This window comes from Giraffa tippelskirchi, chromosome 2 (genome assembly GCF_054371585.1).
Source record: "Giraffa tippelskirchi isolate mGirTip1 chromosome 2, T2T-mGirTip1v1.2.pri, whole genome shotgun sequence".
Classification (NCBI taxonomy): Eukaryota; Metazoa; Chordata; class Mammalia; order Artiodactyla; family Giraffidae; genus Giraffa; species Giraffa tippelskirchi.
In genome coordinates this window covers 12,261,279-12,281,112 of record NC_137276.1, presented here as the reverse complement: position 1 = coordinate 12,281,112, position 19,834 = coordinate 12,261,279, and the positions used below count along the sequence as shown (strand labels likewise).

Below are 19,834 nucleotides of genomic sequence, written 5' to 3'. Positions count from 1 at the left end.
CGGGCGGTGTCATAGCTTTGGGACCCTGCAGCAAACTGGCAGGGCTGAGATGGCAGCTGGGGACCCTGGCCCCTGGAGCATCACTGTTCCCTGGCGTTCAGAAAATGCTGTCATTTAACTCCTGCTCGCTCTGACCACAGTGCGAGGGCAGCAGCCAAGTGGGCTTAAAGACCTCAACAGCTGTGAACTCTGCTTGGGACTCTGATGCGGGGAAAAGTCCTCTTCGATGTCTGCATCACCCCCCACCCCAGGCACCTGCTTGTGGACCACCAAGCTGGGAGGCAGGGACATTTACGCTTTCCTAGTTAATCAGCTTCATTTTGTAAAAGGGGAAACTGAGGTCCAGAGAGCAGACTGATGGGTCTGGAATCATACAGGCATCAGAGGAGAAGCCAGAGGCAGAGTCCGGTCCCTGGCCCTAGCCCCATGGGTCCGGCTTGAGCTCTCTGGAAGGCATTTGGGCCTGCCTCGCTCCTGGGGGTGCCGTGCGCCCACCACAGCTGTGGCAGACGGCCAGGCCCAGCCGGGGCGCTCAGAGCCCTGCACACCTCATGGGTTCTTCTGTTAACCTTAGATGGAAGCCCTGCTAGGAACAGCTCTTCATCATCTAGTCTTTTCAGGGAGACCTGCATTTCTGGCAGATTAACCACTCGTGGTGGGAGGGGGTCGAGGGAGTGTGGGCCCAGGATTTCTACTCCCCAACTTGGAGGAGGCTTATGGCCTCCACTTCACATTGTTTGTTCATCTGTTTTGTTTTACAGTCATTTGTTTTACGTATACACCTGTGCTCTTGCTTGGCCAGGCACTGTTCCAACTGCTGGGGATCAAATGATGAACTAGTCCTTGGAAACTCCTGGGGAGCTTTAAAAACTACTGACGCCATCTCCAGAGATTTGATCCAATTGACCTGGGTGTGGCCCGCGTACTTCAATTTCTAAAGTCGCCTGTATCCACATGGAAATTTCTTTTCCAGGAAGAGAAAAGCATGTAGATGGGATGTGGCTCTAAGAGGATAGTTGTGAGCAGAGCATGAGTGAAGGCAGGCCCCGGGCAGCGGGCACAGAGCAGCATTCACCCTCCGCCGGGCTTTCCCAGGGGCCGACACCCCAGCAGGCATGGCCTGGCTCCCGGGAGGCTCTGCTGCTGGCCCGGCAGGGTTCTGAGCACCCATGTGGAGCCCAGACCCTGCATCCCAAGGCGGACGTCTGGGGGTCACATCTCCTTTGCTTGCCAGGGACTTCCTAATCTCAGATGATGCAGCCGTGTTTTTAGAAGACTTGTTTTATCCTCATTTGTAAATATTTAAAGTCTAAAGAAATAGAAACAACCACAGGTCATACATATCAGTTGTCTCCTTTGTGCGGGGTGTTTTCAGGAGCCTCCACTTCTGATGAACCAAATGCCTTTTCTGCTGATGCCTGGTGGTTGGCATGCTTTTCTCTCTGCTGCCGAGGTAGTCTTATAGTCACAGAGTGGGGGGCTTTCAGCCTGGGAGAGGGCACAGGGCCCAGTGTTTCAAGCTACTGATTTAGAGATGCCCAGGTTTTCCCTGGTGGCTCAGATGTTAAAGAATCCCTGTGTGTGCTTAGTCGCTCAGTCGTGTCCGACTCTTTGCGACCCCATGGACTGTAGCCCTCCAGGCTTCTCTGTCCATGGGGATTCTCCAGGCAAGAATACTGGAGTGGGTTGCCATGCCTTCCTCCAGGAGATCTTCTCAACCCGGGCATTGAACCCAGGTCTCCTACACTACAGGTGGATTCTTTACCATCTGAGTCACCAGATGGTAAAGAATCTGCCTGCACTGCAGGAGACCTGGGTTTGATCTCTGGGTCAGGAATATCCCCTGGAAAAAAGAAAGGCTACTCAATCCAGTCTTCTTGTCTGGAGAATTCCATGGACCGAGGAGCCTGGCTGGCTACAGTCCATGGCGTTGTAAGAGCTGGACACAACTGAACAACTAACACTTTCAGCTTTTTAGGAAGAAAGCCAAGCGTGGACTCCAGGCCCCAAGTCTGTCCCCAGCTCTTCCCCCCATGCCGGGCATCCCAGTCACAGGCATACAGTGGCTGTGCCTCCCTGGCCATTCCCCAGGTGCACCTCCGCCACCCCACTGCTCCACTTACCCACCCAATTCTTCCTCTCATTCTCATTGCAAGGAAGCATCTGAACTCTCTGCTTTTCTTGGCTGCGAGGATAAGGGAGAGGTCACTGCGTGACTCTAGGGCCCCATCATTACCCAGAGGGCCCCGCAGTGACAATGTCGGCTTGGCGTCCTGTTCAGCTCAGCCCTCAGCCCTTTCCCAGGCTCTGGGTTCCTCCTGGGCTTTGACTGCAGCCAGTGGATTCAGAGCCGAGGTGGGGCTGGTTGGGCTGCCGCACCGGGGCCCCCCACAAACACCCTTCACCCCCCCACTCCTCTTTCTTTCACGAATCCTCAAACCAGACCCTCCTTTCCTCCCCCTTTACCCACCCTGTATTCCCTCGCTTCCCCCACCTAGCAGTCCAGACCCCAAACACCCCACTCAGTGGTGGGTTTCATGTGTGACTTTTCCGGGTGTCGCTAACATGTGTAAGACTCGGGCTTAATAGTTTTAGTCCTCCAGAGACATGTGACAAGTACAAGACATTCAGTAGAACTCAAAACCAAAACGAGGGCGACAGACAGCACAGGAAGACAGGGCTGGGTTTGGGTGTGTTTGTGTAATGTGCCATATGTCATTTTTTATTCACATAAAAACATCTTTCTTGAAGCAATAGGAACCCACTCAGCTGTTGCTAACCAAATACCAAATGTTTCCTTTTTCCTCTCCTGCTTCTTCCAAGAGGTGGGCCGTGAAGAACTGCCGTTATCCGTGATGCTATCTTGCCTTTCAAACGTCAGACAGCCTTTTCCTCAGAGCAAACGCCCGATTGTTTTTCCCAGCGTTGGCAGGAATTTTTGAAAGAAAGCTGTTTATCATCTTAGACCTGGAGGGAGGGGCTTGAGGCCTCGGTCTGATCCAGTCTCCTCCAGCCTGTTTTCCTCAATTGCCTCGGGACCTACTGGGACCCTTGCCCCCAACGAGAAAAAAAAAGAACAATAAAACCTAGTGTTTCAGTAAAATAACGTTTAATAAAAGGAAACAAAAGGAAAGGAACGAAACCTCCAGCTGATAGAGAGATGGCTCCAGCAATCACTTTTGGACGCCCCCCCCCCCAACACTCCCCTCCATGTACAATAAACATGTGGTTTCATTTCCAAGGGCTCCGGTGTTAGCATTTCCATTTCCTCAGGAAGCTCTCTTGCTCTTACTTCTGAAATGGAACGTGCGTTTTCTTTGGCCCAAGTTCAAGGAGTGCCTGGGGCGACAACGAACACAATCCCAAGCTGGTTTCGGGGTCGACGCCCCCTCCCACCCCAGCCATAACTTCTCCTTGCTCCCCATCCGCTGGGGACTGAGGCTGCGTCGGGAGGGAGGGGTGGCGGCCTCGGTTGCTTCGGTCTGTAGCCACGAGGGGAGCCGTGCAGTCCCACAGCCTGAGTTCTGGCTTTCAGTTGGGAAAATCTGGTGACCCTCCAAGCATCCACATACCACAGGCTCTTAATTAAGAAAGTATGTTCCCATCTCATGTCACTCGAAAAGAATGAAAACAGTGACAGCATTTATTTATCTTCACTATCAATATCATTCCTGTTTCTAAGTCCACTGGGGGTCGTGAGTCTTGCACGAATTGACTGTGGGTTGTGAGATTTTAACCCCATCCTTGTGCTGAGGGGACACATGTGGCTTCTCTCTGAGAGAGAGGCTTGGAGGAGGGGGAGAAGGGCCGCAAAACCCTGGCCCCTGCCTTTCCCAGGGCTCAGCAGTGATGGCTCTCATCAGGAGTGGCTTGGTTTTGCCATCTTTGGTGCTAATACAGAGTCAGCCCCCCTTTCACTGGCTACATCCCATTTCCTTTCTGAATCTTCCGAGTCTTGTAGAGGAGAGGTGATATCCGAATGGCTACCATTTGTGTTGTTGTTGTTGCTATGTTGTGTCCAACTCTTTTGTGACCCCATGGACTATAGGCCTCCAGACTCCTCTGTCCAGGGGATTTCCCAGGTGAGAATACTGGAATGGGTTGCCGTCTCCTTCTCCGGGGGATCTTCCTGACCCAGGGATGGAACCCATGTCTCCTGCATTGGCAGACGGATTCTTTACCGCTGAGCCACCTGGGAAGGTCTACCGTTTGTGTAGGGCCTGCGATATGCTGAGAATGGCCTGCATGCTCATGTGTGTTGTTGATCCTCTGACTGCCCGTGTGATGCAAGAGGTGCTGGGCCTCGGGTTCAGGGACATGCCCAAGATGGGATAGCACGTCAGTCCATTTGGGCTGCTACAGCAGAAAGCCACAGCCTGGGTGGATTATAAACAGGGGTTTGTTTGTTTGTTTATTGTGGGTTTTTGTGGGGGGAGGCCGTGAGGCTTGAGGGATCTTAATTCCCAGACCAGGGACTGAACCTGGGCCCTTGGCAGTAAACGCATGGAGTCCTAACCCCTGGATCACCGGGGAATTCCCATAAGCAACAGAAGTTTATTTCTCACAGTTCTGGAGCCTGGAAGTCCAGGTGCCGGTTCATAAACGATCATCTTCTTGCTGTGTCCTTGCAGGGAAGACAGGGTGAGGGACCTCTCCAGGGCCTCTTCTAAAAGGGCATGAATCCCATTCATGAGGGCTCCACCCTCATGACCTAGTCACCTCCCAGGCCTCACCTCCTAATACCATCACACTGGGCATTAGGTTTCTACATATGAATAGGGGGAAGGGACACATTTAGTCTCTGGAGAAGGAAATGGCTATCCACTCCACTATTCATGCCTGGAGAAGTCCATGGACAAGAGGAGCCTGGAGGGCTACAGTCCATAGGGTCTCAAAGAGTCAGACATGACCAAGCGAGTAAAACACCACCAGCACTCCATTTAGTATAGCAGGTGTCCTTCACAGTGGGCCTGAGGTGTGGGTACCATCGATGGCTTATTATGAGAGCAGGCTGGGAGACACAAGGGGCTCTGAGCAAGCACCCACACATCCCAAAGTGGTGGTGAGGATGGGGCCTCTTGTCTTGTTCTGCCCTCTGTTGATTGACAACTTGGTAAGGGTCATGCCCGACTTTTGAGGTAGGCTTGGTTCTGCCTAAAAACTTCAGGACGTGTGTGTTGCAAATCTGTATATATGTGTTGGCATGCTTGCACATGAGTTCTCAGACAGTGACCTTCATCACCAAATAAACTTACCTGCTGAACCCCTCAGTTAACACTATGCTGACTTGTGTCTCTTTGTGTCTCACCTCTATCCCCAAGCAACCTATTACTTCCTGTCCACTTTCTTTTTCCTTTCTTTCTTCTTTTTTTTTTTTGGTGGAGGTTGGGGCTGTGCTGCCTGGCATGTGGAAACTTAGTTCCCCAACCAGGGATTGAACCTGAGCCCCTTGCATTGGAAGTTTGGGGTTTTCACCACCCTGGACTGCCAGGGAAGAACCTATCCATTTTCTTTAAGCCATTCTCTCTCTCTTTTTAAAATGGGAGCATAATTGATTTACAATATTGTGTTAGTTTCAGGTAAACAACAAAGTGATTCAGTTATGTTTATATTTTCAGATTATATTATATTCCACGGGCTTCCCTTGGAAATGAACAGAGATCATTCTGTCGTTTTTGAGATTGTACCCAAGTACTGCATTTCGGACTCTTTTGTTGACTGTGAGGGCTACTCCATTTCTTCTAAGGGATTCTTGCCCACAGTAGTAGATATAATGGTCATCCTAACTAAATTCACCCACTTTTGCCCATTTTAGTTCACTGATTTCTAAAATGTTGATGTTCACTCTTACCACTCCTGTTTGACCACGTCCAGTTTTCCTTGATTCATGGATCTAACGTTCCAGGTTCCTATGCAATATTGTTCTTTACAGCATCAGACTTTACTTTCACCACCAGACATATCCACAACTGGGCATTGTTTCCACTTTGACTCAGCCTCTTCATTCTTTCTGGAGCTGTTTCTTCATTCTTTTCCAGTAGCATATTGGGCACCTACTGACCTGGGGATTTCATCTTTCAGTGTCATATCTTTTTGCCTTTTCATACTGTTCATGGCGTTCTCAAGGCAAGAATACTGAAGTGGTTTGCCATTCCCTTCTCTAGTGGACCACGTTTTGTCAGAACTCTCCACCATGACTCATCTGTCTTGGGTGGCCCTACACACGGCATGGCTCATAGTTAATCATTACGTTAGACAAGGCAGCGGTCCATGTGATCTGTTTGGTTAGTTTTCTGTGATTGTGGTTTTCATTCAATGGTTCTATGAAGAACTACAAGACCTCCTAGAACTAACACCCAAAAAAGATGTCCTTTCCATCATAGGGGACTGGAATGCAAAACTAGGAAGTCAAGAGATTCCTGAGGTAACAGGCAAATTTGGCCTTGGAGTACAAAATGAAGCAGGGCAAAGGTTAGCAGGGTTTTGCCAAGAGAATGCATTGGACATAGCAGAAGCCTTCTTCCAACAACACAAGAGAAGACTCTACACATATACATCACCAGATGGTCAATACCGAAATCAGATTGATTATATTCTTTGCAGCCAAAGATGGAGAAGCTCTATATAGTCAGCAAAAACAAGACCGGGAGCTGACTGTGGCTCAGATCATGAACTCCTTATTGCCAAATTCATACTTAAATTTAAGAAAGTAGGGAAACCCACTAGGCCATTCAGGTATGACCTAAATCAAATCCCTTGCGATGATACAGTGGAAGAGACAAATAGATTCAAGGGATTAGATCTGATAGAGTGCCTGAAGAACTGTGGACAGAGGTTCATAACATTGTACAGGAGGCAGTGATGAAAACCGTCCCCACCAAAAATGCAAAAAGGCAAAATTGTTGTCTGAGGAGGCCTTACAAATAGCTGAGAAAAGAAGAGAAGCTAAAGGCAAAGGAGAAAAGGAAAGATATACCCATCTGAATGCAGAGTTCCAAAGAATAGCAAGGAGAGATGAGAAAGCCTTCCTAAGTGATCAATGCAAAAATAAATAGAGGAAAGCAATGGAATGAAAAAGACTAGAGAGCTCTTTGAGAAAATGAGAGATACCAATGGTGCAAAGATGGGCACAATAAAGGGCAGAAACAGTATGGACCTAACAGAAGCAGAAGATATTAGGAAGAGGTGGCAAGAATACACAGAACTATACAAAAAAAGATCTTCATGACCCAGATAACCACAATGGCACCTAGAGCCAGACATCCTGGAGTGGGAAGTCAAGTGGACCTTAGGAAGCATCACTACAAACAAAGCTAGTGGAGGTGATGGAATTCCAGTTGAGCTATTTCAAATCCTAAAAGATGATGCTGTGAAAGTGATGCACTCAATATGCCAGCAAATCTGGAAAACTCAGCAGTGGCCACAGAACTGGAAAAGGTCAGTTTTCATTCCAATCCCAAAGAAAGGCAATGCCAAAGAATGCTCAAACTACTGCACAATTGCATTCAACTCACACACTAGCAAAGTAATGCTCAAAATTCTCCAAGAGAGGCTTCAACAGTACATGAACTGAGAACTTCCAGATGTTCAAGCTGGTTTTAGAAAAGGCAGAGGAACCAGAGATCAAATTGCCAACATCCATTGGATCATAGAAAAAGCAAGAAAATTCCAGAAAAACATCTACTTCTGCTTCACTGACTACGCTAAAGCCTTTGACTGTGTGGATCACAACAAACTGTGGGAAATTGTTGAAGAGATGGGAATACCAGACCACCTTACCTCCCTCCTGGGAAACCTGTATGTGGGTCAAGATGGAATAGTTAGAACCGGACATGGAACAATAGACTGTTTCAAAATTGGGAAAGGAGTATGTTAAGGCTGTACATTGTCACCTTGCTTATTTAACTTGTATGCAGAGTACATCATGCAAAATGCTGGGCTGGATGAAGCACAAGCTGGAATCAAGATTGCGGGGAGAAATATAAATAACTTCAGATATGCAGATGACACCACCCTTATGGCAGAAAGTGAAGAGAGACTAAAGAGCCTCTTGATGAAGGTTAAAGAAGAGAGTGAGAAAGCTGGCTTAAAACTCAGCATTCAAAAAACTAAGATCATAGCATCTGGTCCCATCACTTCATGGCAAATAGATGGGGAAACAATGGAAACAGTGAGAGACTTTATTTTCTTGGGCTCCAGAATCACTGCAGATGGTGACTGCAGCCATGAAATTAAAAGATGCTTGCTCCTTGGAAGAAAAGCTATGACAAACCTAGACAGCATATTAAAAAGCAGAGACATTACTTTGCCAACAAAAGTCCACATAGTCAAAGCTATGGTTTTTTCAGTAGTCATGTATGGATGTCAGAGTTGGGCCATAAAGAAAGCTGAGCACCAAAGAACTGATGCTTTTGAACTGTGGTATTGGAGAAAGACTCTTGAGAATCCCTTGCACTGCAAGGAGATCAAGAAAGTCAGTTCTAAAGGAAATCAATCTTGAATATTCATTGGAAGGACTGACGCTGACACTGAAGCTCCAATACTTTGCCACCTGATGCAAAGAACTGACTCATTGGAAAAGACCCTGATGCTGGGGAAGATTGAAGACAGGAGAGGGGGACAATAGAGGATGAGACGGTTGGATGGCATCACCAACTCAATGAACATGAGTTTGAGCAAGCTCCAGGAGATGGTGAAAGGAAGCCTGGTGTGCTGCAATCCATGGGGTCACTAAGAGTCAGACACGACTGAGCGACGGAACCACAAGCAAGAACAACAACAGGCTTCCCTGGTGGCTCAGTGGTACAGAACCTGCCTGCCAGTGCAGGAGACACAGGAGATGCAGTATCAATCCCAGGGTCAGGACTATCCCCTGGAGGAGGAAATGGCAACCCACTCCAGTATTCTAGCCTGGGAAATCCCATTGACAGAGGAGCCTGGTGGGCCATAGTCCATGCGGTCACAAAGTGTTGGACATGACTTAGCAACTAAACCACCACCACCACCATGAATCCTGCCCCCAAAATTTAGACATCTTTTGATCATACCTCCTGGGACTCAAGAACCTTCAAACAAGTTACTTAACCTCTTTAACCTCCGCATCTTGGCTCTTATGAATACTGTCGAAATGAACATGGAAATACAAATTCCTCTTTGAAATACTGATTTTAATTCTTTTGGATAAATACCCAGCAGTGGAATTGCTGGATCGTATTCATTTTTTGAGGAACCTCCATATGCTTCAAGCCATACTTGAAGGTTCCCTGCAGTGGTCGCAGACCTAGCCCTGCATTTTTGTCCTAACACGCTTGTCTTAGCCATGCACTGTGGCTTCTCCCTGGGCCTCATCCTAGCCTCTGTCCCTATTTCTCTGGCTTTGACCTTCTCCTTCCCCGGCACTCAGCCTCTCTCCTGTGCTTGACGATTGGCATTGCCTTTGGCAACCCCGTCCCTCTCGTTCCCATGATCCAGTGAGCCCTCCCATGGGCACCATCCCTGAAACTCACCCAAGTTAGGGGAGCTGAGGGTGTGCCCCTCAGCTGGGGCATTTCCTGTAGCCCTGCTCTGCAGCTTTGTTCACAGCTGAGCAGTGACTAGCCCTACCTGTGATCTTGCCTCCGTCCTGCCTCAGCGGGGCAGGTAAGCAAACTGCTCGGACAAAGACAAAGCCTGGGGGAAGGGGAGCCTCCTATAAGGGGGGCCCTGACAGCCCTTGGCATGCAGCTCCCAGAAGGGGCTCAGCCAATGTCTGTGAATTTGCTAAGAGGACCGTGGTTCTGTCTGAGGCCCCTTTGGCAGGACGGAGCGGCACCCCTGTCTTCCCCAGCCAGCCATGGGCATGCTTGGGGGGTGTCAAGCCCTTGAAGAAACAAACAACACATGTGGTTTCCTTAAAGCCAGTTCAGTTCAGCTTCTCACCAAAACAGGATCGCAACCGCACCGGCTGCGCCCTCCCTGCCCAAAGGCCGGCCGGGACTTGAACCACAGGTGGGAATGGCTCCCAAACCAGCGAGCTCTTCCATCAATGTCTCGGACTCACTGCTCCTTCCCCATTTTTGTCCACCTTCCCATGCACTGGACTTGAATGCATTTGTGCTCATTAGAATCACTGAGGCTCCAGTGGGACGGGGAATCCATTCCATCTCCTTGCCTTGGGGTCCAGCCCTTTTCTGTCTGAACCCAGCCTGCCTTTCCAGCACATCCCCCACCCCCCACCCTCCCGTGGGCTGGTGGGCCCCAGCCCTCCCTGGTGCAGTCTGCCCTTTGACCCCCTGTCCATTACCTTCCTCTAGATATGCTTCAGTTTTCTATGTACACCAGACCAGTGCTACCACAGCTAAGGTCAAATGTCACATCACGAAGACCACACCCCTGATCTTGGTCTTAGCTGACGGCCAGCTGTTAACCCCAAGCCTGCTTTTGGATCATTAACCCACCAGTGGGTATGAGGTGTGTCTCCTCCCATCCACTCATCCACACCGTCCACCCCTACCAGGTGTTCAGTTCAATAAGAGCGTATGAAAATTGCAGGAACCTTCTGGTATCATAAAGCAGGAAAACTTGGAAGAGAGTTTGCTGAATGAAGGAAGGACCCCAAAGAATAGGCTGGAATGATTAAATGATTGGTGAATACTTTGGGGGCAGGGAGCCCCATGCTCCTCATACCTTACATAGCAACAGGCTCTTTCTGTCTTGGAGGGAAAGATCAATGAGTGATGTAGCCAAAAGCAGAATTTTCATGTTCAGAAGAGCTGGTGTGCATGTGTGTGTGCCTGCCTGTGTGCCCAGCATCCCAGGGCCTCCCAGTCTGAGAGAGAGATTCAGAGGCCAGAGAGAACCCTGGGAACCCTGGGAACTCCTCCCCACCAAACCCCGCTAGGACACCCATGGGAGAAGGGCTGTGGGCATCTCTACAACATGCCCAGCTTCCACAGAAACTGACCAGGAAGGATCCGCTCTGAAGATGTATTGATATCACAGAGCAACTTGTGCTCTGAAGTCTCCTTTAAACTGAAGTCTCCTCTGACTTTCTGGAAGTGACCTGCCCCGTGGACTTCCTCTTGACGCATCAAGAACTTTGATCCACTTCCTATCTCCTCGATCAATCCCCAGATTCCTATTCCTCATTCTGTGGCCTCCTTCTCCGTCTCTAAAGGAACTGCAGACTTTGCCGTTTGATCTTAGTGTTGGTTGCCCTTCCTCAGAGGACAGGTCCATTTATCTTTATTTCAAGTTAAGGAAACATCCCCGTAGATGCTTGCTAATCCTCTTCTTTCTTCCTGGGCTCCCGGCACATGGCTTTCTTCCCTGGGATCCTCTGTACAGCTGGGAGAGGCACAGTCAGAAGTAAGGAGCTGACAGCTTGTGTTGGAATCACATGGTGTTTACCGTGCTATGAGTTTACAGCATCCTTGTTTCCATACTGACAGCACATGCCATATGGAGAGAGAAAACCCTGTCAGATGAACCCTTGAGGAATCGCAGTGTGGTGCATGAAATCTCATAATTGCTTTCAGAGATGGGGAGGGCCTCACTCGAATTGCATCAGCAATGGGGACGCTCCCTGCCATGATTGAATAAAATGGAGTTTGACATGAGGTAATTTACTTTGTTCTGTGTTGGTGGTGGGGAAGCGCAGCTGATCAGGGAAGGACAGGAAAGTTTGTTTTCTCCTCTTGGGGGATCAGGCTGAGAGGGAGGCAGTGAGAATGCATGCTATGTCCGTAGGGCGTTGCGTTAACAGGTGCAGGCCCCAGACCGGTCACCCACGGGGCAACCAGACTCCAGCCCAGACTCCCTCCTGTTGCTGATGATGACCTGACATTTTATTACTGTCACTTGGGATCTTGTCTGCTCACCCACACACACTCTGCCTTTCCAACAGATTCCAAGATCCCTGAGGGCTGGGACTGAGTCCCATCCCCCCACCCCCTGACGCCCACCGATCCTGCCACACACCAAGATGGGTTAAATGTTTGTTGGAGTGGCTATTCCCAAACTATCTGTGCATGGAACGGTAGGCTGAGTGAGGCAACAATTCAAGGCTAGTTTCAGCCCCCAAACCACTTGAAGAGGGGGTCAGGGGGAGACTTGCAAGCTGTCTCATCTATGTTCATCAATGTATCCACGCAGGAGAGAATGGGAAGGTCGCGAGTGCCTTCTGAGCATGGTATACTGAGAACAGGTGAAGTGAAAGTGTCAGCCGTGTCCGACTCTTTGCAACCCCGTGGACTGTAGCCCACCAGGCTCCTCTGTCCATGTAATTCTGCAGGCAAGGATACTGGAATGGGTTGCCATTTCCTTCTCCAGGGGATCTTCCCAACCGAGGAATGGAACTTAGGTCTCCCGCATTTGCAGGCAGACCGCATTGCAGGCAGATTCTTTTCTGTCTGAGCCACCAGGGAAGCCCCAAGATCCAGTGGATTCCTTCAGAAACAGTTCTTGCCCTCAGGCAGTTTACCCAGGAAAGAAGCGGGTTCTAAAACTCACCAGCCCTAGTCACTTGCTCTTTTGGTTTATTGTTGAGTCGCTAAGTCGTGTCTGACTCTTTTGTGACCCCATGTACTATGTAGCTCTCCAGGCTCCTCTGTTCAGGCAGGAATACTGGAATGGGTTGCCATTTCCTTCTCCAAGGGATCTTCCTGACCCAGGAGACAAAAACCCAACACCACTGGCTTAAGCGATAGGTGGATAAGGGTGCAGGTGGAGAGCTGGCCTCAAGTCAGTTGCCTTTGGGGTCTCCCATGATATTTGCAGCTCCAGGATTCTCTTTCTTACTCAACTCTTTCTGCTGTGTTGGCTTCACTCTCTGTGGGCTCTCACTGCCTGGTGGGAAAGACAGTTGTGTTGGCTCCTGACTCACTAGTTGTAAGACCTTGTCATCCCAGAGGGGTACGTGTTTCTTTTCTGGAAGTTCTAGCAAAATCCCTGGAAGGACTTCCAAGGCCCCCGGGTCACGTGCCCTGAACCTATCAGTGTGGCCCTGAGACAGGACTCTGATTGGCTGGGACTGAGTCATGTGTCCCTCCCTGAAGCTTGGGAGGAGTCGTTCCCTTAGAACCATGGGCTGGAATTTTACCGGGGGAGGAGATTCCACAAAGGAAGGGGAAAAGAACAGACCCCAAACCCCATTTCCATCGTTATAACAGATGGGGCTTATTAACCAATTCCTATGTTCCGGGCTCTAGTCTGAGGCTTTTCTCTGCATTGTCTTATTTAATCCTCATGCTGGTCCTAGGAGATAGGTGCGATTATCGTTCCCAGTTTACAGATGAGGAAACTGAGGGAGAAAGTGTCAGGTCATCTGCCCCAGGGCACACAGGCAGTGAATAGTGAGGCTGGGATTTGAACCTGGGTTTAGCTTCAGAGCCCTTGCTCACAGCCACCTATCTCCCTACAGGTAATGGCTGTACCTCCTGTGGATAAACTCTTTGGGTACGAAAGTGAGTGGGCGTGATGGTTCTGTTCCCATCTTCTTGTTGTGTTTCATATCACCAGGGAAACCCCCTCTAAAGGGATGATTGTCCTGGTTCCTCCTCTACACTTGGCAAGGATCTAGTCTTTCGTTTCTTCTGGATAGCTCTCCTAACCATGTCTACCTCACCCTCTTCCTGGTTTCCCCACAAAGTCACCTGACTTTTCCTGGTGGGGCTGCAGAATCAAGGGGCTCATTTTCAGTGCTCTAGGGGATCCAAGGCGAGGTGTCTTAGCGAGACCTTGGAGCATCTTTCTGGCCAAAGAAAGCCTCTTGCAGAGTCATTGCAGACTTTAAGAGCCAGAAGGGACCCTCCCATCTTCCCCTCCAATGCGCATCTTCATTTTACAGAGGAAGACTAAAGCCCAGAGACGGCAGATGTGTTGCTTGGAGTTACACAGAAAGTCACTGACTAGAACCCTGGTCTCCAGGCCTCTGGCTTTGAGTCCTACACTGTCTTTCTTCTTCAGAATTCTCTTGGCTACTCAATAGCTGAGGACTGGTTACTTCCTGCCTCTGTGACTCTAGCTCCTTAGCTGGAAAATGCAGGGTTTTCATAATGTGAAGCACTCTAAGACTGGGCTTTGCTTTAATTGGGCAAGTACGATTGTTGTTTTTTTTTGGTTTTTGTTTTTTTTTTTACTGCATTTATTAGAATGTTTTGAATTATAAGTCGTTTAAAAAGTTTTTCAAATTGTCCTAAACAATGCTCATAAATAAACTTTTCATATGTGGTTTGGGCTGCAGGTTGCAGGCATAGTGTGATCCAGATTCATGACTTCACCAGAGCATCTACTCATAATTTTCCCAGCTCTGACCTCCTCTCCATGTGAACGTCATCCTCACAGCAGCTTGTTGTGCCATATCAAGAGCACTGCAGCAGACCCTGGCCTCACACCCATGTACCCCAGCGCCAGAGGAAGAGAGAGCACCCTGGCTTAGCATGCTCAGGCAACATCTGTGGTTCATGCAGATTTTAGTGGCTTGGTTTCCATGCTCGGCACCCTTATCCAGTCACTGTAACCAAGGAATGTGACATGTTAATCAGCCAGCTAGGGACACAGTCATAGAGTCAGGAACTTGTAGCATCTTCATACAAAATTCAGGGCATTGAACAGGGAGTAGACTGGAGAGTAGAGGCGAGGTCATAACTGGCCCCTTTTTCTACACTGACCTTGACCCTCTGAGTCTGCAGAGCCTGGAGATGAGTAAAGGGTCCTGAGAACTTGCTGCATCCATCTGGGATGAGGATCCAGACACGGGTTGATGGCTCTTCCTGGCCCTCTCTGGGTCTCACCGTATTCTTCTTTTCTTTTCTCCAGACCGAGATTACTGCAGTTTATGTGACAAACAGCCAATCGGGAGGCTGCTTTTCCGGCAGTTCTGTGAAACGAGACCTGGGCTAGAGTCTTACATTCAGTTCCTGGACTCAGTGGTAAGTCCCTGCTCCTGAGTGGGGAGCTTTTGGTCCTCTGTGATCAGCGATGGTTTTTGTCCAAGACCTTGTGACTTAGATGGATGAAGAATAAACTTGTTGCTTAAGAAACTGCCAGTGCAGACTTTGAGAATGCAGACTTGTCTCCAGGTCATCACCTGCTATGTTTGTTTGTACACTTGTTTACCATCTGCTTCTTCACTAGAATGCAAGCTCCCTGGGGCCAGGACCCTGGGCTTGCAGTTCACTCCTGCCTGGCATTGTGCCTGGCCTGTACAGCACTCAGTATTTGTGGGAGGAACATGTGTTGACTATTTCAAAGCGATCTGTCAGCTGCTGGCTGCACTGTCTGCTGGCATACCCAGACATGACTGACACCATGGGGTATTCCTTCAGATGTACTGGTCATTCATTTGTTCAACAAATGCTGTATTAGCCATTAAAAAGAATGCAGTAATGCCATTTGCAGCAACAGGGATGGACCTAGAGATTATCATACTAAGTAAATAAAGTCAGAGAAAGACAAATACCATATAATATAACTTATACGTGGAATCTTAAAAAAAAAAGATATGAATGAACTTATTTACAAAACAGAAATATACTCATGGACATAGAAAACAGACTTAGTGGTTATCAAAGGGGAAAGGTGGGGAAGGGATAAATTGGGAATTTGGGATTATCAGATACATGCTACTGTATATAAAACAGATAAACAACAAAGACCTACTATATAGCACATATAACCTGTAATTGAAAAGAATCTGAAAAAGAATATATGTGTGTGTGTATATATAAACTGAATCATCTCTCTTCACTGAAACATTGTAAATTGCCTATACTTCAATTTAAAAAAAAAAAGCTAAAAACAAATGTTGATTGATCTTTGTGAGCTTTTAGAACAGGAGTTCCTTGACACTTGTTCAGGAGGTTAGGGCACCTCACCCTGGGCCTAGGGGGATATCCAAGGAAAGTGGACAAGGAGTGGGGAGATGAAGGATGAATCATGGTCAATTGTGAAAGGAATGAGGTCATCTGGGCCCCCCTTTCCAAGGCAGGGGGTGGAGGTGCTGTTGTTTCCTAGAGACTCTAATGCCATCATTGGCTGCAGCCATCCTGACCTCTGACTTGGTTTGGGGGACAGGACGATGGGGCCCAAGTTTCTATGTCTGCTTTAGGGTCTCAGTGTGGCTCTCTAGACCCACTAGCCAAACTGTCCACTGAACATCTCACTGACAGTCACATGGGCCCCCCAAAGTCAACACCTCAAACTAACTCAGGACCTTCCCTCTGGTCCCCTGAACTACTAGCCCTGACACGTTCCCTATTCCAGTGACCAGCACCCCACCATCACCTGCACGTGAAATCTTTGCATTATCCTTGACCCCTCCCTCTCACCATTTTTTACCAACCAGATCACGGACCATGTGCCTGGCCCCTTGACCTCTCCTGGCCCAGCTCCCTTCCCTCCACAGCCTCTGTCTTGGTCTCCATGCCAGTGATTGCAATAGTTCCCAACCTCAACGGAGCAGTAGAAACACCTGGGGAGCCTTAAAAAAATAACCAGTGCCTGAGCTGAAGCCCAGACTCATTAATTTGAATCTCTGGGGATGAGGCCAAGTATTTTCATAACTTTTTATTATGGAAAATTTCAAGCTATAAAAAGTAAAAGTCTACAGAATAGTATAATGAACCCCCATGTACCCTTCGCCCCCTTCAACAGTTATGGACTCAAGGCCAATCTTGTTTCACTCACTTCCTCCCCGCAGCCCCCACCCTGTAGCTTTTTGCAGCTGATCTCATTTATGTCATTTCATCCGTGAACATGTCAGTATGTGTCACTAAAGGATTGAGGGCTCTTTAGCCAAAAAAACCACAGTACCATTAGCACAGCTAAAAAGTAATAGTTCTTTACTATCATCAAATACTCATCAGTGTTCAAATTTCTGATTTGCTCATGCTTTTTGCAAATGCATCTCTTCACAGTTTATAGCCACCCCCAAGGGCATCCCGTGGTCTGAGTGTTGTCTTCTCACCCCCATGTGTCATGTAATAGGTTCCTCTGTATTTCTTGTAAGTTGCTCATTGACTTCAGAAATTTGGTCAGATTCAATTTCAATCTGGCAGTGGTTGGGGGCTGACTTCATAAGTGGTTTCATGCTCTTCTGCTAGGGAGCTTATAATATCTGGTGTCTTTTTGAGATGGCAGTAGCCATCGATATTCAATATCCAAATCTATTGATTAATTAAGGGTTGTGACATAGCACCATTCTAAGTCTATCATTCCTTCTTCCTTTGCTCACTGAAAAATACTTCCTTTCAATTACTGTTTGGTTCAGTCAGTTCAGTTTAGTCGCTCTGTCGTGTCTGACTCTTTGCAACCCCATGGACCGCAGCACGCTAGGCTTCCATGTCCATCACCGACTCCCGAGCTTACTCAAACTCCTGTCCGTTGAGTCAATGATGCCATCCAACCATCTCATCCTCTGTCGTCCCCTTCTCCTCCTGCCTTCAGTCTTTCCCAGCATCAGGGTCTTTTCCAATGAGTTGGTTCTTCACATCAGGTGGCCAAAGTATTGGAGCTTCAGCGTCAGCATCAGTCCTTCCAATGAATATTCAGGACTGGTCTCCTTTAGGATGGACTGGATCTCCTTGCTGTCCAAGGGATTCTCAAGTCTTCTCCAACACCACAGTTCAAAAGCATCAATTCTTCAGTGCTCAGCTTTCTTTGTAGTCCAACTCTCACATCCATACATGATTACTGGAAAAACCATAGCCTTGACTAGATGGACCTTTGTTGGCAAAGTAATGTCTTTGCTTTTTAATATGCTGTCTAGGTTGGTCATAGCTTTTCTTCCAAGGAGCAAGCATCTTATCATTTCATGGCTGCAGTCACCATCTGAAGTGATTCTGAAGCCCCAAAAAATAAAGTCTCTCACTATTTCCACTGTTTTCCCATCTGTTTCCCATGAAATGATGGGACTGGGTGCCATGATCTTAGTTTTCTGAATGTTGAGTTTTAAGCCAATTTTTTCACTCTCCTCTTTCACTTTCATCAAGAGGCTCTTTGGTTCTTCTTCGTTTTCTGCTATAAGGGTGGTGTCATCTGCGTATCTGAGGTTATTATATTTCTCCCGTAATCTTGATTCCAGCTTGTGATTCATCCAGGCTGGCATTTCGTATGATGTACTCTGCATATACATTAAAGAAGCAGGGTGAAAATATACAACCTTGACGCACTCCTTTCCCAATTTGGAACCAGTCTGTTGTCCCATGTCCAGTTCTAACTGTTGCTTCTTGACCTGCATACAGATTTCTCAGGAAGCAGGTCAGGTGGTCTGGTATTCCCCTCTCTACTTTTTGGTTACCTCATAGTTAAGTTCATATATGGAGTGCTTGATTCTTTTCTTGTATTTGTGTATTTTCAAAGTACCCAATTGGTTCACTGGCATCCTCCAATAGTAGTAATCAATTAGAGTTTTAATGCACTGACTTAAATGTGGGGCATTTTGATGCAGTAGTGCTCCATGGTTTCATTGTTGGCCTATGGGAGCCCCTTCGTTGGCTTCTGAGCCCTTGAGAGGACCCCAGTGGCTGCTGGTAGCCCCCATGCTGTCTGATGTGATGTTTTGGGCTCATCTTGTATGTTTCCTGCCCTACACCTAGAGTTCATCATTTCTCCAAGGAGCCCTGGTTTCTTTTACTGGGAAATGGTACTTGGAGTCTACAGTTTGGCACTTAGGGGTGCTCATTATCTACTGTTGTTTGAATGGGCCATTGTTTGTAGCAAACATTTGTTGTTTTTGTTCAGTCACCAGTTGTGTCCCACTCTTTGCGACCCCCTGGACTACAGCATACCAGGCTTCCCTGTCCTTCACTATCTCCTGGAGTTTGCATATAGTTCATGGGGTTCTCCTGGCAAGAATACTGGAGAGGTTTGCCATTCACTCCTCCAGCGCACCATGTTTTATCAGAACTCTACACTGTGACCCATCCATCGTGGGTGGCCCTGTGTGACATGGCTCAGAGCTTCATTGAGTTACCCAAGCCCCTTTGCCACAACACAGCAGTGATCCATGAAGGAGGTGGTAGACAATGGTAATTTTCACGTCTCCTAGGACAGTACTTGGGCTTCCCAGGTGGCGCTAGTGGTTAAGAACCCACTTGCCAAGGCAGGAGATGTAAGAGATGTGGATCCCTGGGTTGGAAGATCCCCTGGAGGAAGGCGTGGCAACCCACTCCAGTATTCTTGCCTGGAGAATCCCATGGACAGAGGAGCCTGGTGAGCTACAGTCCACCGAGTCTCAAAGAGTTGAACACAAGTGAAGTGACTTAGCACAGCAGAGCACAGGACAGTACTCTGTAAATGTCCAGGGTTGGGAAACATTGATATCTAGGACCAACTACACATTTTGAGGCTGACTTACTAGACCTCCACCAACAGGTCTTCCAACTTCCACCCTATCTTTCATGCTTGGCCTTCCCTGGGTCTTTCTTGAGACTTGCATTCTGCCCCCTGACCTGCTTCTGGTGGCTCCGACTTGCCAAACTGGTTGAGGCCTCTTGGCCCTGCTTCCTTCCTTCTCACTACCTGAAAGGCCTCCCAGGACCTCTGCCTGGTGAATGCCAGCTCGTCTCCCTGTACTCTGCTCTCATCCCCATCCACCTGCTCTCTTCCTGAGTGCCCTCTGCTCGAGGTGCTGCTTTGACACACGTCTGAGCCTCATCAGTGCTCGGTGCTGGCAGGATGGTGCATCGTGAGAGAGCCGGGCCCTGAGACAGACCACGGTGCCATGCTGGCACCCCCTCAGCTGCCAGGGAGACTGTGGGCAGGTGTCTGACCCCTCTGTGCCCCATGTTTTTATCTGTACCTGATGGTGGCAGATGCGCTGAGGAGAGACCAAATGTGTTCGTACTGCTCAGGG

General features: G+C 48.4%; 1 protein-coding gene across 2 annotated transcripts in view; it reads left to right on the top strand.

Moving 5' to 3' along the window:
• Nucleotides 1–19,834, top strand: part of GRK5 (G protein-coupled receptor kinase 5) — a 226,746-nt gene that overhangs the window by 142,946 nt on the left and 63,966 nt on the right. For both annotated transcript variants that reach the window (XM_081536227.1, XM_081536217.1), the window contains exon 3: nt 14,797–14,909. In XM_081536227.1, coding sequence (XP_081392353.1) covers nt 14,797–14,909 — 113 coding nt within the window. The remainder of the gene's footprint in view (nt 1–14,796; nt 14,910–19,834) is intronic.